Genomic DNA, 27,681 nt, shown 5'->3' on the forward strand with positions numbered 1-27,681 from the left:
GAATAAGAATATGTAGATAAAAATATATGAATGAGCGATGGCCGAACGGCATGGGCAAGATGCAGTAGATGGTATAGAGTACAGTATATACATATGAGATGAGTAGTGTAGGGTATGTAAACCTTATATAAAGTGGCATTGTTTAAAGTGGCTAGTGATACATTTATTATACATTTTTCATTGTTAAAGTGGCTAGAAATGAGTCAGTATGTTAGCAGCAGCCACTCAATGTTAGTGATGGCTGTTTAACAGTCTGATGGCCTTGAGATAGAAGCTGTTTTTCAGTCTCTCGGTCCCAGCTTTGATGCACCTGTACTGACCTCGCCTTCTGGATGATAGCGGGGTGAACAGGCAGTGACTCGGGTGGTTGTTGTCCTTGATAATCTTTTTGGCATTCCTGTGACATCGGGTGGTGTAGGTGTCCTGGAGGGCAGGTAGTTTGCCCCCGGTGATGCGTTGTGCAGACCTTACTACCCTCTGGAGAGCCTTCCGGTTGTGGGTGGAGCAGTTGCCATACCAGGTGGTGATACAGCCTGACAGGATGCTCTCGATTGTGCATCTGTAAAAGTTTGTGTTTTTGGTGACAAGCCAAATTTCTTCAGCCTCCTGAGGTCGAAGAGGTGCTGCTGCGCCTTCTTCACCACGCTGTCTGTGTGAGTGGACCATATCAGTTTGTCCGTGATGTGTACGCTGAGGAACTTTCCACCTTCTCCACTACTGTCCCGTCGATGTGGATAGGGGGCTGCTCCCTCTGCTGTTTCCTGAAGTCCACGATCATCTCCTTTGTTTTGTTGACACTGAGTGTGAGGTTATTTTCCTGACACCACACTCTGAGGACCTTCACCTCCTCCCTGTAAGCCAATAATTTGACCCCAATAACTACCGTGGGATATGCGTCAACAGCAACCTTGGGAAAATCCTCTGCATTGTCATTAACAGCAGACTCGTACATTTTCTCAGTGAAAACAATGTACTGAGCAAATGTCAAATTGGCTTTTTACCAAATTATCGTACGATAGACCACGTATTCACCCTGCACACCCTAATTGACAAACAAACAAACCAAAACAAAGGCAATGCCTTCTCATGCTTTGTTGAGTTCAAAAAAGCCTTCGACTCAATTTGGCATGAGGGTCTGCTATAGAAATTGATGGAAAGTGCTGTTGGGGAAAAACATACAACATTATAAAATCCATGTACATGAACAACAAGTGTGCAGTTAAAATTGGCAAAAACACACACATTTCTACCCACAGGGCCGTGGGGTGAGACAGGGATGCAGCTTAAGCCCCACCCTCTTCAACATTTTTTATCAATGAACTCGCCCTACTAAAATCTGAAGTCAAATGTCTACTGTTTGCTGACGATCTGGTGCTTCTGTTACCAACCAATTAGGGCCTACAGCAACACCTAGATCTTCTGCATAGATTCTGCCAGACCTGGGCTCTGGTAGTAAATTGCAGTAAGACCAAAATAATGGTGTTCCAAAAAAGGTCCAGTCGCCAGGACCACAAATCCAAATTCCATCTAGACACCGTTGCCCTAGAGCACACAACAAACGATACATACCTTGGCCTAAACATCAGCGCCACAGGTAACTTCCACAAAGCTGTGAACGATCTGAAAGACAAGGTAAAAAGGGCCTTTTATGCCATCAAAAGGAACATAAAATTCGACATACCAAGGATCTGGCTAAAAATACTTGAATAAGTTATATAACCCATTACCCTTTATGGTTGTGAGGACTGGGGTCCGCTCACCAACCAAGAATTCAGAAAATGGGACAAACGCCAAATTGAGACGCTGCATGCAGAATTCTGCAAAAATATCCTCTGTGTACAATGTAAAACACCAAATAATGCATGCAGAGCAGAATTAGGCCGATACCCACTTATCAAAATCCAGAAAAGAGCCGCTAAATTCTACAACCACCTAAAAGGAAGCGATTCCCAAACCTTCCATTACAAAGCCATCACCTACAGAGATGAACCTGGAGAAGAGTCCCCTAAGCAAGCTGGTCCTGGGGCTCTGTTCACAAACAGACCCCACAGAACCTCAGGACAGCAACACAATTAGACCCAACCAAATCATGAGAAAACAAAAAGATAATTACTTAACACACATTGGAAAGAATGAACAAAAACAGAGCAAACTAGAATGATATTTAGCCCTAAACAGAGAGTACACAGTGGCAAAATACCTGACCACTGTGACTGACCCAAACTTAAGGAAAGCTTTGACTATGTACAGACTGAATAGCCTTGCTATTGAGAAAAGCTGCTGTAGGCAGACCTGGCTCTCAAGAGAAGACGGGCTATGTGCACACTGCCCACAAAATGAGGTGGAAACTGAGCTGCACTTCCTAACCTCCTGCCAATTTATGACCATATTAGAGACACATATTTCCCTGAAATTACACAGATCCACAAAGGATTCGAAAACAAACGCAATTTTGATAAACTCCCATACCTACTGGGTGAAATACCACAGTGTGCCATCACAGCAGCAATATTTGTGACCTGTTGCCACAAGACAAGGGCAACCAGTGAAGAACAAACACAATTGTAAATACAACCCATATTTATGTTTATTTATTTTCCCTTTTGTATTTTAACCATTTGCACATTGTTACAACACTGTATATATACATAATACGACATTTGAAATGTTTTTATTCTTTTGGAACTTCTGTGACTGTAATGTTTACTGTTCATTTTATTGTTTATTTCACTTTTGTATATTATCTACTTTACTTGCTTTGGCAATGTTAACATATGTTTCCCATGCCAATAAAGCGCTTTGAATTGAATTGAATTGAATTGAATTGAGAGAGAGAGAGATTGTGTGTGTGTGAGAGTTCATCGGAGGTGAGTGAAGCATTGCCACCGCGTCATGTGTTTGTGTGTGTTGGCCCACGTGTTATTCTCCCAGTGTGTCTCCATCTCCTCCTGGCATCTATACTGCTGTGTGTGTTGCCTGGGATGAAGAGGAGCCTCTGTTCCCCTACACCTCTCTGCCGCTGTCTCCATCATCTCTCCACCGCTCCCTGCTGATCTACAGTACAGCAGGTGGGCTGGCTGTAAACAATACTTATTCAACCATCCAAACACACCAGTCAATTAACAAATCATCAGTGAATGCTTGTCTCACTCTGCACAATGCACCTCTGCGTGGCTGAATGAAGGGAGGAGGAGAAGATGAAGTGGAGGAAGAGAAGGAGGTGGCGCCGGGAGCCAAAGGGCTCCTTCTCTTTTGTTCTAGACACTCCTCTCTTCTCCTCCTAAACAGTGTCGTTGGAGAGTCACTGTGGCAGCTACAGTATCTACATCTCAGCTTTATCAGGGACAGCCACATTCATACGGCGTGAAGATAAATTGGTCGTGGAGCTGGCTGCACTTGAGGAAGCAGCAGGAGTCAATGTCACAGGGCTCAATAACACGTAATGGAGATCTACTGGAGGAGCGGAGTGGGACTCCCACGTGATTCACATTGTAGATGCTTCATCTAGTTGTGCCTGACTCTCAGAATGCCTATACACTGCAACTTAGATGCATATCTGTATGAGAAATACATTTTCCACACAGAAGATACAGTGGGGTTGGAAACACATTCCCACTCTGAATAATCACCTATGCACCAATGGCTAAGCAAATGTACAGTATGTGCTTGAAGTGTCCGACTAAGAAAATCCTTTCAAGAGTCAAATCACAATTTTTAAATGAATAGACAGAAATCATCATACTCCTTTCTAGGGTTAAATCTTTCCAAATGTCCATTTGAAGTAATTCCTACACTGCATTTATGTCTCCCTTCTCAAAGCCTCTGTTTGGTAGTGCTAACAAGCACAAGGATTAAGGTCTGTTGTGATTTCACCTGTGAGGGCCAACTGTCTTCAGCCAGGCAGAAACCTGGTCTGAGCAGTAGATCGCCAACAGAAAGGCTAACTCCTTTTAGGGACATGAGGCTTTTGGCGCTCTAACATAGGTGGAGCACTTGACTTCACAAGATTCTTGAACAACACGATTGGCTTGCCAACCAGTCCATGCATGCAGTCAGACACAAGGCAGAATAATGAGTGGAGTGAAATGCCATGAACTGCTGCTTCCATTGCTGACTTTTCATCCTCAATCTTACTCCTCCTCTCTCTCTCTCGCTCTCTCACTCATTTTATTTTAGACAGACAAATAATCATGTTTCATGGAAAAATGATATAAATCCATCCCAAACAACATAACTTCAATACAAAAAGTATCCCGATTGGATTTTAAACATTTACATGGAATAAAGTATCGATACATACATACTGTAAATAAATAAATATTAAAATAATCGATTCGTTTCAACTATATTGTGCAAATATCACATAGATTACTTATTGTATTCAGAGGGGAAAAGTGTATGTATTCTTTTTGGAAACATTTTATGGGGGTTTTACAGTTCTTGTTAGGATAAATTAACCAAATCTTTTTGAGTTTGATTACATAGACTTTAGGGAAGGAATTAAGGAATTTAAGGACATTGAAAGTCTGTCCCAATTAATTTGCTGGTCAAGGATGGGTTGATTCATATGCCCTGTTTACATCGTGACATAGGGTGAATTCGGAATAAGTGGGTCACTTTTTGAATTTCCATCTTTTGCAGTGGCATGTTTACATGGATGCCAAGGGAAGACTGGCTTCCCCAAAAAATGTACCAACTAAAAAACATAAAATAATGTATGTATCTTTTGTCTCTCTGTGTTTCATAATTTTTCTTCAATTCGCAAGAGGCTGATTGTTTCTCACTGGAGAAAGCATCCAAGCAAGCGAAACAGCGCCCCTATGTCTCAGTATGTGTAGGCCATCTATCTGATGCTGTCTAGTCAAAATAATATGACATTGTTGCTGCCCGTAGCGTTGAATGCAAGGGAAGCCGGAGAACATGGCTCCCCTTGATGATAATAAAAAAATTAAATAGCTAATCAGTGTTGAGCTAAACTGATTGAGCTCAACTGTGAATGGTCCTGGCGCACCAGAAAAATATAGTGTCAAGGGAAGCGAGTTTGGATTTGGCTTCACCCCAACCACATCACATCAAAAGCATACGTTATTTACAGAAAAAACTTGAATGGTTGAATCTTGTTGTGTCGACCTATGGTGGCTAGCTCCTGAGTGGTGGGCTCCAGAGTTGCGCAAGTGCTCTAAGGCACTGCATCCCAGTGCTAGAGGTGTCACTACAGACCCTGGTTCGATTCCAGGCTGTATCACAACCAACTTTTAGAAGTGTTTATATTGTTCTAATTCTCGATATTTAATTATATAGCTTTAAAAAAAATCCTCATGTAATGTTAATGGAGTGCTAATATGGCTGCCATAGAATTTTAAAGGGTCATGTAAACGTATCATAACTCTCATTCTGTTAACAGAAGATAACATGGCTGCCATAGAATGTTGTAGTGCCATGTAAATGCATCATAATGCATAAACCTCAATGTCTCAATTCTCTAAACACATGGCTCTGGATATACCCACATAAAAAAATACTACAGTATAGGTAAGGGCATAGCTGCGGGAAGTAGGGGTGCTGAGGGTGCTGCAGCACCCCCTGAAAGATAAGAATATTTTTTTTTTAATGTTTTTTAAAAAACTTTTTTGATATTGTTATATTGAGGGATAATCAATGAGGGGCTACGTGTTGGAAAATAATGTAACATGTGGAAGATGTGTTCCACAGCGCACTATTGTAGAAATGTAACATCCACTGAAGTAGCTAGCAAGTTTAATAGATAGCTACAGTAGTTGCCGTGGTAACCAAACAAACAAACTTGCTAGTTTGGCAAACCAAACCATCAGTCCTAGCTTGCCATTATGAAAATCCATTTCAGCAATGCCAATAATGTTTTCAATTCGACTTTTGCTTTCAAAAGCATCTCATACAGTACATAGAGAACATGAAAGAATGAACTATAGCCATTGAATTCTACAGTGCAAATATATTGTGTGTTATAGGGAAATAATGCACGAGCTAGAATGACCTTCAAGCCAATCATAAAGGAGTATTCAACAATGCCGTGGTATAATATGGTATAAATACTGTAGTATTACTATATTGATATACTATAGTATTCACTGTAGTGTTTTTGCAGACATGATTGTGGTGTAATGTAGTATTTACTGTAGTGTTTTTGTTTCGTTATCTTTCGCCTTAACAAAACTTAAAATAGGTAATTTTCCATAATCTGTTGGTAGGTAGGTAGGACTGGAGTGTAAACAGATCATTCAGATCTGCTCTTTTCCCTAACCTGTAAGAAACAAAATATACTGTATGGTCTATACTTGGCATGTAGGTTTCTCACTCATGGGTGGCACATATTGGGGTATGGGAATGAAATTCAGTAGTATTAAAAACGGTAGTGTTTTTGCGGACACTAGTGTTTTTTAATTACAGTAGTATTTACTACACTGTTTTTTTGTGGATAATACTGTAGTATTTACTATAGTATTCTACAGTATACTGCAAAATGTTATACTACACATGATCGAGGGATACAGTAGTATAGTATCCTCCAGTATACTACACAATTATATAGTAAGCACTACACGATCGAGGGATACTACAGTGTGAAGTATAGTATTCTACAGTATATTACAGTTTACTACAGAACTCTATAGAATTCTATAGTAAGTACTATAATATTCTATAGCAAACTGTATCATTCTTTCATATGGGGAGCGCTTTTTGGTATGAAACAAGTGTCGTATATGTTGTTTTGCAAAGAAAAACACATTCTAAAGCACATCTAAAGTATATGTTTTTAAAGTATGAAAACAGCCATAATTCATACACATAGAAAGGGACCCATGAGCATTCATTCCAGATGAAAACATTTGAATGTGAAAAAAATGGCATTTATCGCATTTTGGAATCAAATCATTCAAATTTAGAAGGGCTGTGTATTATGTTGTTCTCAATTTAGAAGGAAGCACAAATGAGACTCTTCTTGTCCATTTACATGAGATTGATATGTTCCTCAAAACAGTGTATTGCGTATTTTTTTAATTTTTAATTTTATTTCACCTTTATTTAACCAGGTAGGCTAGTTGAGAACAAGTTCTCATTTGCATCTGCGACCTGGCCAAGATAAAGCAAAGCAGTTCGACACATACAACAACACAGAGTTACAATGGAATAAAAAAACATACAATCAATAATACAGTAGAAAAGGGGCATCCCACTCCTCAACTGGCAGCTTCATTAAATAGTACCCGCAAAAAAACACCAATCTCAACATCAACAGTGAAGAGGCGACTCCAGGATGCTGGCCTTCTAGGCAGAGTTTCTCTGTCAAGTGTCTGTGTTCTTTTGCCCATCTTAATCTTTTATTGGCCAGTCTGAGATATGGCTTCTTCTTTGCAACTCTGCCTAGAAGGCCAGCATCTCACTGTTGACGTTGAGACGTGTTTTACGGTACTATTTAATGAAGCTGTCAGTTCAGGACTTGTGAGGCATCTGTTTCTCAAACTAGACACTCTAATGTACTTGTCCTCTTGCTCAGTTGTGCACCGGGGCCTCCCACTCCTCTTTATATTCTGGTTAGAGCCAGTTTGCGCTGTTCTGTGAAGGGAGTAGTACACAGCGTTGTACGAGATCTTCAGTTTCTTGGCAATTTCTCGCATGGAATAGCCTTCAATTCTCAGAACAAGAATAGACTGATGAGATTCAGAAGAAAGTTCTTTGTTTCTGGCCATTTTGAGCCTGTAATCGAACCCACAAATGCTGATGCTCCAGATACTCAGCTAGTCTAAAGAAGGCCAGATTTATTGCTTCTTTAATCAGAACAACAGTTTTCAGCTATGCTAACATAATTGCAAAAGGGTTTTCTAATGATCAATTAGCCTTTTCAAATGATAAACTTGGATTAGCTAACACAACATGCCATTGGAACACAGGAGTGATGGTTGCTGATAGTGGGCCTCTGCACACCTACGTAGATATTCCATAAAAAAATCTGCTGTTTCCAGCTACAATAGTCATGTACAACGTTAACAATGTCTACACTGTATTTCTGATCAATTTGATGGTATTTTAATTTAATGGACAAAAAATTTGCTATTCTTTCAAAAACAAGGTCATTTCTAAGTGACCAAAAACTTTTCAACGGTAGTGTACAGTTGAAGTCGGAAGTTTACATACACCTTAGCCAAATACATTTCAACTCAGTTTTTCACAATTCCTGACATTTAATCCTAATAAAAATTCCCTGATGTAGGTCAGGTAGGATCACCACTTTATTTTAAGAAAGTGAAATGTCAGATTAATAGTAGAGAGTGATTTATTTCAGCTTTTATTTCTTTCATCACATTCCTAGTGGGTCAGATGTTTACATACACTCAATTAGTATTTGGTAGCATTGCCTTTAAATTGTTTAACTTGGGTCAATCGTTTCAGGTAGCCTTCCACAAGCTTCCCACAATAAATTGGGTGAATTTTGGCCCATTCCTCCTGACAGAGCTGGCGTTACTGAGTCAGGTTGGTAGGCCTCCTTGCTCGCACACACTTTTTCAGTTCTGCCAACACATTTTCTATAGGATTGAGGTCAGGGCTTTCTGATGGCCACTCTAATACCTTGACTTTGTTGTCCTTAAGCCATTTTGCCACAACTTTGGAAGTATGCTTGGGGTCATTGTCCATTTGGAAGACCCATTTCCTGACTGATGTCTTGAAATGTTGCTTTAATATATCCACATAATTTTCCATCTTCATGATGTCATCTATTTTGTGAAGTGCACCAATCCCTCCTGCAGCAAAGCACCCCCACAACATGATGCTGCCACCCCCGTGCTTGATGGTTGGGATGGTGTTCTTCGGCTTGCAAGCATCCCCCTTTTTCCTCCATACATAACGATGGTCATTATGGCCAAACAGTTCTATTTTTGTTTCATCAGACCAGAGGACATTTCTCCAAAAAGTATGATCTTTGTCACCATGTGCAGTTGCAAACCGTAGTCTGGCTTTTTTATGGCAGTTTTGGAGCAGTGGCTTCTTCCTTGCTGAGCAGCCTTTCAGGTTATGTTGATATCGGACTTGTTTAACTGTGCATATAGATACTTTTGTACCTGTTTCCTCCAGCATCTTCACAAGATCCTTTGCTGTTGTTCTGGGATTGATTTGCACATTTCGCTTCAAAGTACGTTCATCTCTAGGAGACGGAACGTGTCTCTTTTCTGAGCGGTATGACGGCTGTGTGGTCCCATGGTGTTTATACTTGCGTACTATTGTTTGTACAGATGAACGTGGTACCTTCAGGCATTTGGAAATTGTTTTCAAGGATGAACCAGACTTGTGGAGGTCTACAATTTTTTTCTGAGGTCTTGGATGATTTCTTTTCATTTTCCCATGATGTCAAGCAAAGAGACACTGAGTTTGAAGGTAGGCCTTGAAATACATCTACAGGAACACCTCCAATTGACTCAAATTATGTCAATTAGCCTATCAGAAGCTTCTAAAGCCATGACATACTTTTCTGGAATTTTCCAAGGTGTTTAAAGGCACAGTCAACTTAGTGTATGTAAACTTCTGACCCACTGGAATTGTAATACAGTGAATTATAAGTGAAATAATCTGTGGTTGAAAAATGTTTTTTAATGACTCCAACCTTAGTGTATGTAAACTTCCGACTTCAACTGTATATTGTGTTACAAAGTGGGATTCAAATTGATTTAATTGTCATTTTTTGTCAGAAATCTACTCAAAAAACTCGAAGTGGATTTAAAAAAAAAGTTTTATTAATAAAGATTTAATAACAAAAGATAGTTGTTGCATAAGTATTCAGCCCCTTTTTTTAGGCAAGTCTAACTTAGTTCAGGAGTAAAACTTGGCTTAACAAATTACATTATAAGTTACATGGACTATAATAGGGGTTGACATGATTTTTGAATGACACCAAATCTCACTTAGGGCCTTCAAAATGTCATGAATCAGTTACACAACCAAGGTAGGGCCCACAGTTACCTCCTATCCTCCCCATTGGATGGTTAGCAGAGCAGCAGCAGCAGGCTGTCTACATTCATTGAGAGCGGGCTCCTGTGTCCTCATGTAGCTGGTGGCTGCAGTAAAACAATATATATCTTCACTATATATATATAGTATATACTGTAAATATATCTTTTTTTTGTAGGAGGGAGCTTGAAGGTGAAACCACTCCAGCAGCCCAACAGGTACCTATCTTTAGGTGAACGAGGTCTGACAGGAGGGATAAGGGAGCCATTTAATGGTTTTAAGTACACACAACAGACTCCCTCTTCTCCATTCTGAGTCACCCAAGGGCCGCAGAGAAGTCGAGAGGCACACAAAGGCTCCTCAGAAAATAACTCACTCTGCTAAAGGACTTAAGAGGCTGCTGGCTCCCCAGCGTCTATTGTACTGCCCAAAACACTGTGCTTTGACAGCGTGTCCAGGAGAATTGAAAAGTACACCAGCCATTTTGGAGAGCCTTTGTAGAATTTGACTCCAATGACAGTCCCTTTGGGTTTATTGATGCATTTCACAAGTGGTCTCTCTGGAACTGCTACAGTCAACCTCCTCCAAGATAATAAATACCACAGAATATGTACCATGCCTACCTCATATTTCTTCACGTTGCAGTGCATGGAGATCTTTTCCCCCCGAAAAAAACATTTTTGTAGCAAAATGTGATTTATTTTATGATGGAAAAACGGGGGGGAACAGTTACTTTTCTTTGTTGAGTACAGTGTCGGCTTATGGAGATGAATTCACTGTATGTAGACTATTTGCTTCATCACAATGCTATTGTAACCATTGTGAAATGGCTAGCTAGTTAGCGGTGTGCGTTAAAAAAATATATATATTTTTTTTGTTTCAAATGGCACCAGAAGAAATGGCAGCAGTTTTACGGGCGCCTAACCAATTGTGCTATTATGTGTTTTTTTCACGTTGTGTAACTTATTTTGTACATACTGTTTCTGCAACCGTATTTTAGGGCAAAAAAAGAGCTTCTGGATATCAGGACAGCGATCACTCACCTCGGATTAGACAAAGATTTTTTTCTTCAACAAGCAGGACGCACAGGATATTCTCCGAACACCTGACAAGGCCAACATCCCAGTTATTTGCAAGAGGAAGAGACGCAGGTACAGAGGACACAGAGCGGGGTGCCTCGTAAGGACTGCAGAAGGCGAGTGGGAAAGCTGCCGTTACCGTTAATATTACTCACCAACGTGCAATCATTGGACAATAAATTAGACAAGATACGATCACGGATATCCTAAAAAATTGTAGACCTCCACAAGTCTGGTTCATCCTTGGGAGCAATTTCCAAATGCCTGAAGGTACCACGTTAATCTGTACAAACAATAGTATGCAAGTATAAACATCATGGGACCACGCAGCCGTCATACCGCTCAGGAAGGAGACGCGTTCTGTCCTAGAGATGAACGTACTTTTAGGTGGGAAAAGTGCAAATCAATCCGAGAGCAACAGCAAAGGATCTTGTGAAGATGCTGGAGGAAACAGGTACAAAAGTATCTATATCCACAGTAAAATGAGTCCCTATATCGACATAACCTGAAAGGCTGCTCAGCAAGGAAAACCGCCATTAAAATGCCAGACTACGGTTGGGTACAAAAATCGTACTTTTTGGGGAAATGTCCTCTGGTCTGATGAAACAAAAATAGAACTGTTTGGCCATAATTGTTATGTTTGGAGGAAAAAGGGGGAGGCTTGCACCATCCGAACCGTGAAGCACTGGGGTGGCAACATCATGTTGTGGGGGTGCTTTGCTGCTGGAGGGACTGGTGCACTTCACAAAATAGATGTCTTCTTGAGGAAGGAAAATTATGTGGATATATTGAAGCAACATCTCAAGACATCAGTCAGGAAGTTAAAACTTGATCGCAAATGGGTCTTCCAAATGAACAATGACCCCATGCATACTTCCAAAGTTGTGGCAATATGGCTTAAGGACAACAAAGTCAAGGTATTGGAGTGGCCATCACAAAGCCCTGACCTCAATCCTACAGAAGATTTGTGGGCAGAACTGAAAAAGCGTGTGCGAGCAAGGAGGCCTACAAACCTGACTCAGTTACACCAGCTTTGTCAGGAGGAATGGGCCAAAATTCACCCAACTTATTGAGGGAAGCTTGTGGAAGGCTACCCAAAACGTTTGACCCAAGTTAAACAATTTAAAGGCAATGCTACCAAATACTAATTGAGTGTATGCAAACTTCTGACCCACTGGGAATGTGATGAAAGAAATAAAAGCTGAAATAAATCCTTATCTCTACTATTATTCTGACATTTCACATTCTTAAAATAAAGTGGTGATCCTAGCTGACCTAAGACAGGGAATATTTACTAGGATTAAATGTCAGGACTTGTGAAAACTGAGTTGAAATGTATTTGGCTAAGGTGTATGTAAACTTCTGACTTCAACTGTAGCCTTGCTACTGTTATAGCCTCGCTACTGTATATCGCCTCGCTACTGTTATTTATATTTTTTTGTGTTTTTATTTCTTTACTTATCTATTGTTCACCTAATACCTTTTTTTTACTTAGACATTGCACTGTTGGTTAGAGCCTGTAAGTAAGCATTTCACTGTAAGGTCTACACCTGTTGTATTCAGCGCACGTGACAAATAAACTTTGATTTGATTTGATTAGTGCCGTTTCAATCAGTGACGTCACTCATTGTGAGACCTGGAAGTAGTTGTTTCCCTTGCTCTGCAAGGGCCCTGGCTTTTGTGGAGTGATAGGTAACGATGCTTCGTGGGAGGCAGTTGTTGATATGTTCAGAGGGTCTCTGGTACGAGTCCCAGGGTTCGTTGAGAAGAGGGACAGAAACAATACTGTTACATTATTACTTTTAATTAAATGGACAGTTGTTCTGTTCGCCATATCCCAAGCTGTCCCACACACCCGTTAAACATAGTAAATAGCTCATTATACTAACAGATTTACACCTGGCATCATACTAATAGATTTACATGTGTCCAGAGGTCAACTGTGGCATGAAGGCAGTCACATCCTCATATATAATCTGTGTGTGTAGTGTGTGCGTGAGTGTGTGTGTGTGTTCATTCTGGGCCGAGGCCATTAACCCAACAGCATAGTTGATTTACGGCTACTCTCTCACCATGGGTCAGCCAGGGCAGATCTTGAGATCTGGCTTTATACGGTTGGCTAATCATGCAAAGACTAGGTACAGTTATGATACAGTTATAATTGTTATCAAGACAAATGCATGGTATTGTACAGAGTTGGCTAATAGTACTTCATCAGGGACTGATCAGGGACAGTTATTATGGAGTCTAGAATGTGTATGGCTAACCATGGTTGAGCGAACAATGAATGACAGAGGATAGGGTTAGAATGCAAACAGATCTGGAGACCAAGTTAAAATGTGGCCAGGCAAAGACAGGAATCAAATAGCTGTTCTGAACCTAACATTTCTGCTGTAAATTTAATAAGAGATGTGTACAAAACTTCCCTTAACCACTGAGAGCACTTCAAAGTATTGGGCAACTCTAATTCTATTGGAAAAGCCCAGAGAGATTAACCATTTTCAGACTGTCTGTGAGAATACTTGTGACAGATGTTTTTGCTTGAAGTGTTTTGAATAGGAGGCATTTTATCCAGATCAAATGTATTGATATCAAACAATATCTGATAAAATGATTTGGAAGGAAGCCCTAAACTCTAAAATATTAATGGTCTCCAAAAGAAGGCGGTGGAGAACCTATCTCTAAGTAGGTCATAGATTTTTCACATATTCTCTTTGCTGTTGTTAAAGCCAAGAGAAACTTGTAATCCGACTCTCCTTCCTTTACTTTTTTCCAGCAGTTTTTTCTGCATTGCCACATCTGGTAAGTCTTTCTCACTGTAATCCTTCAGCTCAAACAGGCCTGCTCTGCATCAGAACAAGAACCCTCGGACCCCCCTTACACACACTCCCACTTCTTCCTCTTTCTCCTATATACTACACACCTTACACTTCTCTCCCCAACCCCCATACACACACCTCAGTACCTTTGAGTATATCATATGTTACACACACTGAGATATGCAACCCCCCCACATACACTTACTACCCCCTGAGTCTTTAATTTGAGCACAGGGAGGCAGTGACAGGCGGAGCACATGGCCCTTGTTCTCAGAGTGAGGTAATACTGCTGATGAGGCAGGCGGGCAGGCAGCTCAGAGAGGGGAAAAGACTGGAGATCTGGAGCCTGCCATAGATACTATACACTGCACAGCAAATTGGCCAGTGTTGATTTTTCAGTGTAACATTTCTAGTGTTGATTCAGGAGTTCAATTCACTCTGTAAGAGTGAAAGTAACACTCAATGGTATACAAAAAAGAACCCCCGGTGTTGGTGTTAATAACCAGATTTTGTTTTTTACACTTTGAAGAGTTAAACAGTCCCATCTGTGTTATAGTAAAACTAGGCCATCTGATATATGTATTGTACTGGCATAAACATTTTAATTATGGCATTCCTCTAGGTACTCACTTGTTATAAAACCACAGGCCTTTAAAAGGAAAAAAAGCAATACCATGTCTCTGTCACTAACAAATAGAGTCATGGGTGGTAACTCTAAAATTCACTCAAAAAGAAAAGGCACCCTGGGAAATATACAAATAAGGCTTTACACCATACAGTGTTAAAACAACACCCACAATTATTTACTGTAACACTACAGGTGTTATTTCTTACACTGAGAACAGCATAACAGTGTCAGCACTAAGAAAAGTCAAGTTTACTCTAAATTAAGTGTCATGCTTACACTTTAGGTCAGGGTTCCCCAACTGGCGGCCCGTTGCCACCCCAAGTTTTCTGAGCCTAAAAACAAAGTGAAGGATGGGCAGAAAATTGGTGTTTCGAATCATCTCCAATAGTTTTATTTGCTTTGTATTTTGGGGGGTTGGGGGTTGCAAGTATACAAGTACAATATTCATGTCAATTTACACAGTTTATACTGCATGTAACCGTAAGGCTGTAAAAAAAAAGGGGGGGAAGAGGTGGGCCTACACCCCCAACTCCCCATCCCATTCCCCCTAGCCCGACATGTTTTCGTCCAACCCCTCACTGAGATTGTCAATAATTCTAATGTTATAATTTCAAAAAATGACTGTATCCACTGGCGAATTGGGAGAGAGTGGGGTGATTGCCATCTAAGAGCCAATATCTTGTTTGTGACAGTACTGCCTGCCAGTAGTAATCATCTCTGAATGACTGAGAGATTCAAGGAGCTATCATCGTTAAGTATCATAGTAGATGCAACGCATTCAGTGTTTACATTTATGCACATCTAAATGAATTTTGTAACTTTGTCCCAGAAGCACTCCCACATCATATGAAGGAATGTGCCTACTTGATTTAGGGGACACAGTGAACAGTTGGGAGTTGGAACTAATTTCATCGTAAAAGTTTTCAATGGTGTTAAATACAGTCTGTGGAGTGAATGGTTAGGATTAAAAGATGCCAAGGTCATATTTTTCCATATTTTGTTCCAGTTAAAAGGTTGTTAAGATTCACTTAGATATGTGGACCCTATACTTTATTAATGACTAGCTCAGAATATGAGCTCTCCAAAAGTTGTTAATATATTATGGAGATCAGTCCTTTTGGGAGCCCAGATAATTTATTTTTAAATCCCATCATTGGATGGTTTGGTGGTTGTGTTCCCAAGGGACTCCATAGGCCAGCATAGCTGACCTAAGTTGTAAATATAGAAAAAAAGGAATTGCCTGGTAATGTACAGTAACAGTCAAAGGTTTGGATACACCTACTCATTTAAGGGGTTTTTATTTTTTACTATTTTATACATTGCAGAATACAAGTGAGGTCATGAAAAATATGAAATAACACATGGAATCCTGTAGTAACCAAAAAAATGTTAAACAAATCAAAATATATTTTATATTTGAGATTCTTCAAAGTAGCCACCCTTTGCCTTGATGACAGCTATGCACACTCTTGGCATTCTCTCAACCAGCTTCATGAGGTAATCACCTGGAATGCATTTCAATGAACAGGTGTGCCCTGTTAAAAGTTATTTTGTGGAATTTATTTCCTTCTTAATGCGTTTGAGCCAATCAGTTGTGTTGTTACAAGGTAGAGGTGGTATACAGAAGATAGCCCTATTTGGTAAAAGACCAAGTCCATATTATGGCAAGAACAGCTCAAATAAGCAAAGAGAAATGACAGTCCATCATTACTTTAAGACATGAAGGTCAGTCAATATGGAACATTTCAAGAACTTTGAAAGTTTCTACAAGTGCAGTCGCAAAAACCATCAAGCGCTATGATGAAACTGGCTCTCATGAGGACTGCCACAGGAAAGGTAGACCCAGAGTTACCTCTGTTGCAGAGGCTAAGTTCATTAGAGTTACCAGCCTCAGAAATTGCAGCCCAAATAAATGCTACACAGAGTTCAAGTAACAGACACATCTCAACATCAACTGTTCAAATGAGCCTGCATGAATCAGGCCTTCTTGGTCGAATTGCCCCCCCCAAAAACACTACTAAAGGACACCAATAAGAAGAAAAGACTTGCTTGGGCAAAGAAACACAAGCAACGGACATTAGATGGGTGCAAATCTGCCGTGTCTTTGTGAGACGCAGAGTAGGTGAACAGATGATCTCCGCATGTGTAGTTCCCACCGTGAAGCATGGAGGAGGAGGAGTGATGGTGTGGGGGTGCTTTGCTGGTTACGCTGTCAGTGATTTATTTAGAATTCAAGGCACACTTAACCAGCATGGCTACCAAAGCATTTTGCAGAGATATGCCATCCCATCTGGTTTGTGCTTAGTGGAACTATAATTTGTTTTTGAACAGGACAATGACCCAACACACCTCCAGGCTGTGTAAGTGCTATTTGACCAAGGAGAGTGATGGAGTGCTGGCCTCCACAATCACCCGACATCAACCCAATTGAGATGGTTTGGGATGAGTTGGACCACAGAGTCAAGGAAAAGCAGCCAACAAGTGCTCAGCATATGTGGGAACTCCTTCAAGACTGTTAGAAAAACATCCCAGGTGATGCTGGTTGAGAGAATGCCAAGAGTGTGCAAATCTGTCATCAAGGCAAAGGGTGGCTACTTTGAAGATTCAAAAATATAAAATATATTTTGATTTGTTTAACACTTTTTTGGTTACTACAGGATTCCATATGTGTTATTTCATAGTTTTGATGTCTTCACTATTATTCTACAATGTAGAAAATAGTAAAAATAAAGAAAAACCCTTGAATGAGTAGGTGTGTCCAAACTTTTGAGTGGTACTGTATATGTGCCGTTCAAATCTTGGAATGTTCTCAAATTGTCCATGATATTGACAAGGACACAGATTCCACATATGGACCATTCTGGGGATGCATAAGGCTGCCCTCCAGATTGTAAGGCATTATTGTGAAATATTGGAGTATGGGCATGCCATTTTGATTCCCAGTTTACATAAAAAAGAAATGAAATTGTGTGAGCAATAATAGGACCAAAGCGTAGTTTACATTGTTTAATCCTTAAGAGTCTATTGACGCACATGTGATCAATCTAAAGAACATAATAAAAAAATCCCCATCAAAATCTGTCAGTATAAGCTAGATATATTTGTTTTTTTTTGCATGGACTGCGTCTATGTCGCCCTTTGGCATCTGCGGTCGAAGGTGGCCGAGCTACAGTAGTGTTTATCAGACCACGAGACACCCCGAAAATTGGTCTTCTCACGAAAACGTCTGTGGCTTCCGAAACAGGCCCATAAACTAATGTCTCTCCTGAACACGATGGTGTTCTCCATTTTGTTCTATGACCCGTTTTGCTCTACGAGTGTCACAGAAGACTCGTCTGAAGGTAACCCATACAAACTAATGGAAGGATGTGCCAACAAAAATAACTGGTTAAATATGTGTAAAAAAAAAAATGTCCTGGGCTTTAATATTTCTCATAGATATAGGACAGAGACTTCAAAACCTTATTCCTTATGATTTATCTTTTGACAGTCTTTTTTGTCCCCCCCCCCAATGACTTAGACTTTTAGATGTAAAGGGATATGTCATTGAAGACCACCTCTTCCAGGGCAATAGGAGACACCGTATTTCTGTCTATACACAGCTAGGGGCAGGAAGAATCATGTCTAAATCTATTCAGGATGGAATGAAATGCTAGTGCCTCGAAATACAATTTAAAGTTGGGTACGGATTGTCCTCCTACGTCTTTCCCTCTTTGCAAGTTTGTTAATTTTATCCGGGCTCGCTAATCTTCCAATATACATTTTGAAACCGCACTATGGATTTTATCTCAATTCCCAGAAGGGGGAGACAAGGGAAACATTGAACTATAAAAATTCAACCATGGCAATATATTCATTTTCACAATAGATACTCTTCCGGTTAAAGCAACTTGGAAATTAGTCCATTTACTGAGGTTGGATTGAATTGATTTGAGCGTTCTGTAAACATTTCTAGAAATGGTTCTGCCTAAGGAAGGAAATATATCTATTCCCAAATATTTAAAACGGGGAACAATTGGGATTCCATAAGTACAGATGGAGTCCTCCATTGAGGTCTTGAGTGGCAGCAGGGAAGATTTGGTTAGATTTATTTTCTAACTTGAGATGAAGCTACATTTGTCTATGATCTTCAAAGCTTTTGTGAGGGATTGAGATACGATACATTGTCTAGATAAAGTAAGATATCATTGGCATATAATGAGATGACGTGATTCGTAGAATTGAGAGATATTGGTGTAATTTGACTGGGCCAGGGGCTCCATAGATAATGAAAACAGCAGAGGTTTGATAGGATCACTTTGCCTGATACTTCTAGTTATTCTGAACAGACAGATCAGGTATTGCCTGTTATTACTATGGCTGAGGGATTGGCATACAGTATTTTAATCATATTCATGAAATTGGAGCCAAGTCCCACATGTTCATAAACCAACCAAAGATATGACCATTCAAGCAGTAGAGGCTGCTGAGGGGAGGACAGCTCATGATAATGGCTGGAACGGAGAATATGGGATGGTATCAAACCATGTGTTTGATGTATTTGATACTATTCCACTAATTCCACTCCAGCCATTACCACTAGCCCATCCTCCCCAATTAAGGTGCCACCAACCTCCTATGCATTCTAATCAATCAAAAGCTTTTTCTGTATTGAGAGACAGAACTGACGAAGGAGCTTTGTTTTCTGATGAAGCAGGTAAGATATGTAATAAACTTCAGAGGTTATCTGAAGATAATTGTTTTTTTAACAAACATGCTTTGGTCCGGATGTACCAATTTCGTTAAGTAAGTTTCGAGAAGGAATGACAGAATCTTAGAAAACAGTTGAATATATGTGTTTACAAAGATAGAGGGCGATAGTGAGAACACTGGGTGGCATCCTTACCTTTTTTAATAAAAGCAAAATGTGTGCAGTATTTACATCCCTTCCAAATGAACCTTTGTGAACAGCTGTGCTAATCATTTCAAGAAACAGTGGACCTACACTACTGTTCAAAAGTTTGGGGTCACTTAGAAATGTCCTTGTTTTTGAAAGAAAAGCAAAAAATTTTGTCCATTAAAATAACATCAAATTGATCAGAAATACAGTGTAGAAATTGTTAATGTTGTAAATGACTATTGTAGCTGGAAACGGCAGATATTCTATGGAATATCTACATAGGCGTATAGAAGCCCAATATCAGCAACCATCACTCCTGTGTTCCAATGGCACGTTGTGTTAGCTAATCCAAGTTTAGAATTTTGATGGTGAGGAACTGAAAGGAAATAAGAAGACAAAAAATAAAGAGACTGAAAAAGAGATGGACTGAGCGAAAAAAGAGGAATGTGCGAGATACAGTAACAGAAAGATACAGTTGAAGTCAGAAGTTTACATACAGTTAGGTTGGAGTCATTAAAACAAATTTTTCAACCACTCCACAAATTTTTTGTTAACAAACTATAGTTTTGTCAAGTTGGTTAGGACATGTACTTTGTGCAATTCCAACAATTGTTTACAGACCGATTATTTCACGAATAATTCACTGTATCAAAATTCCAGTGGGTCAGAAGTTTACAAACACTAAGTTGACAGTGCCTTTAAACAGCTTGGACAATTCCAGAAAATGATCTCATGGCTTTAGAAGGTTCTGATTGGCTAATTGACATAATTTGAGTCAATTGGAGGTGTCCCTGTGGATGTATTTCAAAACCTACCTTCAAACTCAGTGCCTCTTTGCTTGACATCATGGGAAAATCAAAATAAATCAGCCAAGACCTCAGATTTTGTTTTTTAGACCTCCATAAGTCTGGTTCCTCCTTGGTAGCAATTTCCAAATGCCTGAGGATACCACGTTCATCTGTACAAACAATAGTATGCAAGTATAAACACCATGGGAACACGCAGCTGTCATACTGCTCAGGAAGGAGACGCGTTAGTGCAAATCAATCACAGAACAACAGCAAAGGACCTTGTGAAGATGCTGGAGGAAACAGGTACAAAAGTATCGATATCCACAGTAAAACGAGTCCTATATCGACATAACCTGAAAGGCGGCTCAGCAAGGAAGAAGCCACTGCTCCAAAACTGCCATAAAAAAGCCAGACTACGGTTTGCAACTGCACATGGGGACAAAGATCGTAATTTTTGGAGAAATGTCCTCTGGTCTGATGAAACAAAAATAGAACTGTTTGGCCATAATGACCATCGCTATGTTTGGAGGAGAAAGAGGGAGGCTTGCAAGCCGAAGAACACCATCCCAACCGTAAAGCACGGGGGTGGCAGCATCATGTTGTGGGGGTGCTTTGCTGCAGGAGGGATTGGTGCACTTCACAAAATAGATGGCATCATGAGGACAGAAAATGATGTGAATATATTGAAGCAACCTCTAAAGACATCAGTCAGGATGTTAAAGCTTGGTCGCAAATTGGTCTTCCAAATGCACAGTGACCCCAAGCATACTCCCAAAGTTGTGGCAAAATGGCTTAAGGACAACAAAGTCAGGGTATTGGAGTGGTCATCACAAAGCCCTGATTTCATAGAAAATTTGTGGGCAGAACTGAAAAAGTGTGTGCGAGCAAGGAGGCCTACAAACCTGACTCACTTACACTAGCTTTGTCAGGAGGAATGGGCCAAAATTCACCCAACTTATTGTGGGAAGCTTGTGGAAGGCTACCCGAAACATTTGACCCAAGTTAAACAATTTAAAGGCAATGCTACCAAATACTAATTGAGTGTGTGTAAACGTCTGACCCACTGGGAATGTGATGAAAGAAATAAAAGCTGAAATAATTCTCTCTACTATTAATCTGACATTTCACATTCTTAAAATAAAGTGGTGATCCTAACTGACCTAAGACAGGGCATTGTGAAATACTGAGTTGAAATGTATTTAGCTAAGGTGTATGTAAACTTCCCACTTCAACTGTAGATTTACTGTGATGTTCTCTGAAACTTCCAGCTCTGTGTTTTTCCAGCTGGCCATCACACAAACCGCACCCCTTCCACGTCCCTCTGCCTCTCTGACAGAAAGCAGATAAAGCACATGGCCTCAAACATCCCCATCCACCATCCACCCCTGCCTTCCCACAGCCAGATGTTTACTTCAGAGCCCTGTGAGGACTGCTCCTCTCTCTTCCGCTGTTCCAGGCTATTTTCTTTGGCTCTGGCTTGTGAGAAGCTCTGTGGCGACTCAGTGGAATGACGCACGCCTCGCTTGCAGTATCACATTTGACTGGCAGAGGTGCTGTTTATAGACTACATCTGGCAGAGGTGCTGTTTATAGACTACATCTGGCAGAGGTGCTGTTTATAGACTACATCTGGCAGAGGTTCTGTTTATAGACTACATCTGGCAGAGGTTCTGTTTATAGACTACATCTGGCAGAGGTTCTGTTTATAGACTACGTCTGGCAGAGGTTCTGTTTATAGACTACGTCTGGCAGAGGTTCTGTTTATAGACTACATCTGGCAGAGGTTCTGTTTATAGACTACATCTGGCAGAAGTTCTGTTTATAGACTACATCTGGCAGAGGTTCTGTTTATAGACTACATCTGGCAGAGGTTCTGTTTATAGACTACATCTGGCAGAGGTGCTGTTTATAGACTACATCTGGCAGAGGTGCTGTTTATAGACTACATCTGGCAGAGGTTCTGTTTATAGACTACATCTGGCAGAGGTTCTGTTTATAGACTACATCTGGCAGAGGTTCTGTTTATAGACTACATCTGGCAGAGGTTCTGTTTATAGACTACATCTGGCAGAAGTTCTGTTTATAGACTACATCTGGCAGAGGTTCTGTTTATAGACTACATCTGGCAGAGGTGCTGTTTATAGACTACATCTGGCAGAAGTTCTGTTTATAGACTACATCTGGCAGAGGTTCTGTTTATAGACTACATCTGGCAGAGGTTCTGTTTATAGACTACATCTGGCAGAGGTTCTGTTTATAGACTATATCTGGCAGAGGTTCTGTTTATAGACTACATCTGGCAGAAGTTCTGTTTATAGACTACATCTGGCAGAGGTTCTGAATATAGACTACATCTGGCAGAGGTGCTGTTTATAGACTACATCTGGCACAGGTGCTGTTTTGATGTGTGTTGCGGCGTTTGAACGGAACACCATATTTGGCCAGAGTTATGACTCTTTAGTGTGGGTGTAAATGTTAGGACAGGTTTGTGATGTATGACGGACAGCGGCTCCTCCTTGTGAGATGTACACTGCAGTAGGGCCGAGAGAGAGAGAGTGAGCGAGAGAGACGAGTGCAATAAATAAAACATCATATGCATGCAGGAATTAGTGAGAAAGAGTGAAAGAGAGAGTGAAATAGAGAAACATGGAGGGAGAGAAAGAGCTGGCGTAGCTGCTTTGCTCATAAGGTCCCTTGGGGGGCCTTTTTCCCGTTAGAGCTGGCAGGAAGCCTCTTCCTAGTGCCTGTGCCATTCCAAGTTCCCTAATGATATGCAAACCACCACAGCTAGCTAGCATTGTGTAATTACCCCCAGCCAATGGGTGAGCTCAACTAACCAACGTCACTATGTGGTGTCATTAATCCAACACACATGTTGAGAGGACCGCAATATGAACACACAGCTGGTTTTCTGATATTATCTCTCAGCCTGAAGAGACATTTGTTGGCATCAGATGCATAGGATTTGAGTTCAATGACACCTCAGAGATGACACCACACAGCTGAAACTGAGGTGAATTTGACAGCTTTGCCTGTGTGTGCACATTTGCATGTGTTGAAAAGCAACGAATAGCTCCTAAGTCTATGCTGAAGCGTTATGTGTGTGCATACTTCTGTATGTGCATGTGTGAGTGAAAGCATAACGAATGGACACATGGCACACACTCGTAATGCACAAGCACTGAAATTCATAAAGCCCACAGAGGAATCCAGGTCATCTCAGCAGGTCTCTGTATGAGAACCATGAAGCTCCTACTCCGGTGACAGTCCCCCCCCCACTGACAGGCCACCAGAGGCCATGGGCCACTGACCCCTCTGCAGGGCACTAGCTACACACAGGAGGATTTTTTCATTAGTATTATTCCACATCATGTTTTGATTGACACACAATGATGGGAAAATACCTCAATGGTATGTAGGACTGGGATTAGAGCGTGAAACACTGAGAGGTTTAACATGATACAGCTGTGAGGTGAGTGGAGTGTGGAGATTGTTCGTTTTGGTGAAAGCGAACATTATTTGATAAGGGATTTATGGGTTAGACAGACAACTGTCAAGTCAATGTAATTATTGATTGATGCATAAATACAACAGTGAAGCCAGAAGATCCATTACTACTTAAAGGGCTGAATCCCGCCCAAAGTTTGAGTCAACAAGCCATTAGAGCAGTGTGTGGCCACACACTCAAAACAATTGGTCAATGTGTGAAAGTACAGTCAAGTCCAACACTTACCCCAAAGCCTTTTCTCCCTCGCACTCTTCCAGAATACATCCCAAGCCTTGTTGGTGGAGACTTTCACATGCTCACTGAAGGACCTCCGCAGTGGGGTTTTCACAGTGTGAGCCATATTCCATGTGTCTTGTTCCCCCCTGAAAAACTTCTGCACCTCTGCTAGTCACTCACTCCTCTCTGGGTCCATCAGGGTGAAGAAGTTCACCAGGCTGAGAGAACGCTCTGAGGGAAGAGAGAAGTTTCTCTTGCAGGGCTGACACTTGATGCAGAAAGTCTGCATGTAATTTGTGAACACCCTCCTCCTCCTCCTCCAGTGAGAGAGAGAGGGAGTAAAAAACTTTCCCCCCTCAGCAAGGGTCAGGCCGTCCTGAAATGGAAATAGCATCCAACATGGGTTAAGACCCCCCCCCCCACACACACACACACACACTGCTCTTCCTTGATGTTAAAGGCAGTTTAGTGTCGGAACTGCCACAATTAATGAACATACTCATTCCTCTCTTAGACACAAAGATAAATATTAAGTTAGGGATGGTAAATTAAACCATAGGAAAGGGAAAAAGACAGAGTATTCTCCCCTCACTCCCTTCTTGTTTTCATTAGAGGAGTTAAAAGAGGAAGTTGTTGATGCTTTTGAATAACTGGCCATATAGCAGATATATAATACCATGGCAACACAAATAACATAAAGACAACAAACAGGATTGCTGCATGAAACCTTGTCAAACTCAGTGCATGATGCTCAGGGGTTTGTAACATTGTCATCTTTGACCACAGATTTTCTTTTGAATCCATATCAGCTATCACTTTTAGAATGGACCATGTACAGTAGCAGATATACTGTATCTTACCCTGGCAACACAAACAACATGAAGACAACATATCACTTGATCGCTAAATGAAGCTTTGATGTGTGACAATCAGTGGATTGTAGCATTGTCATCTCTGACCACCGGTGTTTTTCAGCCATATGAGCTAGATCTGGACTTGTGATATTCTATGAATAAAGGAAGTGGCTAATTTCCTCATGACTTTTACATATTGATTAATGTGTTACTGTACTGATTTGTCTTTGAAAAAGATTTTGGGTTTGATTGGTATTAGTATGTTGGACCATTGCTTTTGTAATACAGATTTGAACATATCATCATCAGTAATCCCTATAATTATGTTCCCTTCTCTTTGAGATGTCGGGTGGACACAACTGTCTTGATCATTTCAGTTTCTCACCATTAATATGTTAGCAATGAGTGGGAGGAATAGCCTAATTGTCAAATCTCTAAACATACCCTCAGAGCACATTTGCGACAGGCATCTATGCATTTTTCTGTCTGCTCTTAAGCCACCCTCACTTCCTGTTGAGAGAGCAAACATCTATCCCCCCTCCCTCCCTGCCTCATACAAACAAGCTGAGCCAAGGGTCCCCTGCTGCATGGAGGATAGACAGAGAATGGAGAGAGGGAGCGAGAATGGAGAGAGGGAGAGCTTGGAGAGAGAGAGAGAGAGAGAGAGAGAGAGAGAGAGAGAGAGAGAGAGAGAGATTGTACACAGGTGGGCCAGGTACACAGGTGGGCCAGGATTCTCTTACCGTCCCAACCCCAGAGCGATGGTTGAACAGAGATCATATCACTCTGCTGGCACATGTGCCCTGCTGGCAGATACTGAGGTGATAACACCAGTTAAATACAAAAGCACACAGTTAAACACACCACCACCAAGGCCGCAGTGCAAACATTCAGAGACACTCATGCTGGGCTCTGCAGTGTTAGAACGCACGCACTAGCATGCACGCACATACACAAGCGCAGACACACACAAGCGCACACACACACTCACAAACAAACAGAAAATGTATTTAATTTTACAATTAGTTCCCACTTTTAATCCCTTCCAAGAATTTTTCAAGCAGTTGTTGAGGTGGTGGAGACGGGAAATGTTTGTAATAGCTTTACAACCCTTCTTCCTCTGAGGGGGGGACATGCATCTTTTGGCACGGCTAAGGAAATACAGAAAACAGCAAGGTACTGATTCTGAGATTGGTACAGCAATGATGGTTAGCCAATCTAACCTGGAATCACAGAAAAAAAAGCGACTCAATTAAGGAATAGTATGGTAACCTGATTGTGAAATTGCTCATGACACACAGCTGTACAGTAAGTTGTTGAAACTCTCGCCACATGTTGAAATGTCAAAAGTTGGAGCTGAGGTTTCAACAATGATTGTATTACTAAATGTTCTGGGTCCAGGGTGACATTTATAATGGCCTTATGGAGCACTGGGCTAGCCTGTACATTACTTCAGCAAGCAGTAATTTACAGGCTACTTGTTACTTACACACACACAGACGGTAGTGCTACTGACACATAAAATAAGCATTACACACATCTGTTGTCACTCTGTCTGTCTGTCTGCCTGTCTGCCTGTCTGTGATTCCTTGATTTCCTCTGTTGTCACTCTGTCTGTCTGTGATTCTCCTTGATTTCCTCTGTTGTCTGGCTGTCTGTCTGTGATTCTCCTTGTTCTCCTCTGTTGTCACTGACTGGGATTCTCCTTGTTCTCCTCTGTTGTCACTGACTGGGATTCTCCTTGTTCTCCTCTGTTGTCACTCTGTCTGTCTGTGATTCTCCTTGTTCTCCTCTGTTGACCTTTCTTGGGCATTTGCCTCTCTTACTTGCCCCTCTTCTTTCCTCAACTTGATGATGGGCCTGAGCGTCATCATTATCTGGTTCACTGTCTGTGCTAGGTCTAGCATCATCCTAGTGGTAAGTTAATAAATACACTTATGAGACAATTATATGGAACATGTTATGAACTAATTTGCAGTTTTTAAGTGTGTCTATATGTAGACATAATTAGGATTATTGTGTTCCCCCTACCCTAGTGTTAATTACTATTACATATTAAGGAACTGGCAGTATAGGTGTGTGTCTCTCTCTCTGTTTTCTTCCTACCTCCACTGCACTCATCCATGAGGTGTCTCTGCTAAGCCTTGCATCCTTTCTCATGGCACTGGTAACAGAAGACCAGGGTACCCAGCCTGGTCTCATAGACTAGACGTAACATAGTAAACGTACATCTGGGACCCTCAAATGAGTATGATACGTTACGTTTGGTATGGTTACATAAGACAGATGGTTACTTAAGCAACTTTTCAACTACTTACAACTTTTTAGCTACTTTGCAACTACTTAGCATGTTAGCTAACCCCCTTCCTATAACCTTAACCCTTTTAGCTAACCCTAACCTAACTCCTAAATTTAACCCTAACCCCTAGCCTAGCTAACATTAGCCACCTAGCTAGAATTTGTAACATATCATACATTTAGCAAATTTGTAACGTATTTTACATTTTGCAAATTCATAAAATATAATACAAATTCTCATAAAATCAAAATGAAGTTTGTTAGTCACATGGCCAGAATACAGGATGTAAACGTTACAGTGAAGTGCTTACTCACGGCCTCTCCTCAACAGTGCAATACACATACAGTGTATATAAAAAACAATTTTAAAAGAAGTAGGAAGGGTAATATGAATATATACACATTAGCAATATGCAGAATAGACTATGAATATACTATATGTATTCCTACCTCCACTGCGCTTGACTCTGAGCTGTCTGTGCTATGCCTACTGAAGCATCACTGGGACCAGTAGATGCCTGGGCCAAGCAACTTCAAGGTTGTGAATAAACAAACACATACAGTGCATTTGGAAAGTATTCAGACCCGTTGACATTTCCACATTTTGTTACATTACAGCCTTACTCTAAAAT

General features: G+C 40.8%; 1 protein-coding gene across 1 annotated transcript in view; it reads right to left on the bottom strand.

Moving 5' to 3' along the window:
* The window catches only part of LOC115148827 (rho GTPase-activating protein 7), a 103,181-nt gene extending 79,038 nt beyond the window's left edge, over nt 1-24,143 (bottom strand). The window contains exon 1 of the mRNA XM_029691083.1: nt 23,907-24,143. Coding sequence (XP_029546943.1) covers nt 23,907-24,021 — 115 coding nt within the window. The 5' untranslated portion in view covers nt 24,022-24,143. The remainder of the gene's footprint in view (nt 1-23,906) is intronic.
* Nucleotides 24,144-27,681: the final 3,538 nt, after the last annotated feature.

The sequence above is a fragment of the Salmo trutta genome, chromosome 15 (assembly GCF_901001165.1).
Source record: "Salmo trutta chromosome 15, fSalTru1.1, whole genome shotgun sequence".
In the NCBI taxonomy this organism is placed as follows: Eukaryota; Metazoa; Chordata; class Actinopteri; order Salmoniformes; family Salmonidae; genus Salmo; species Salmo trutta.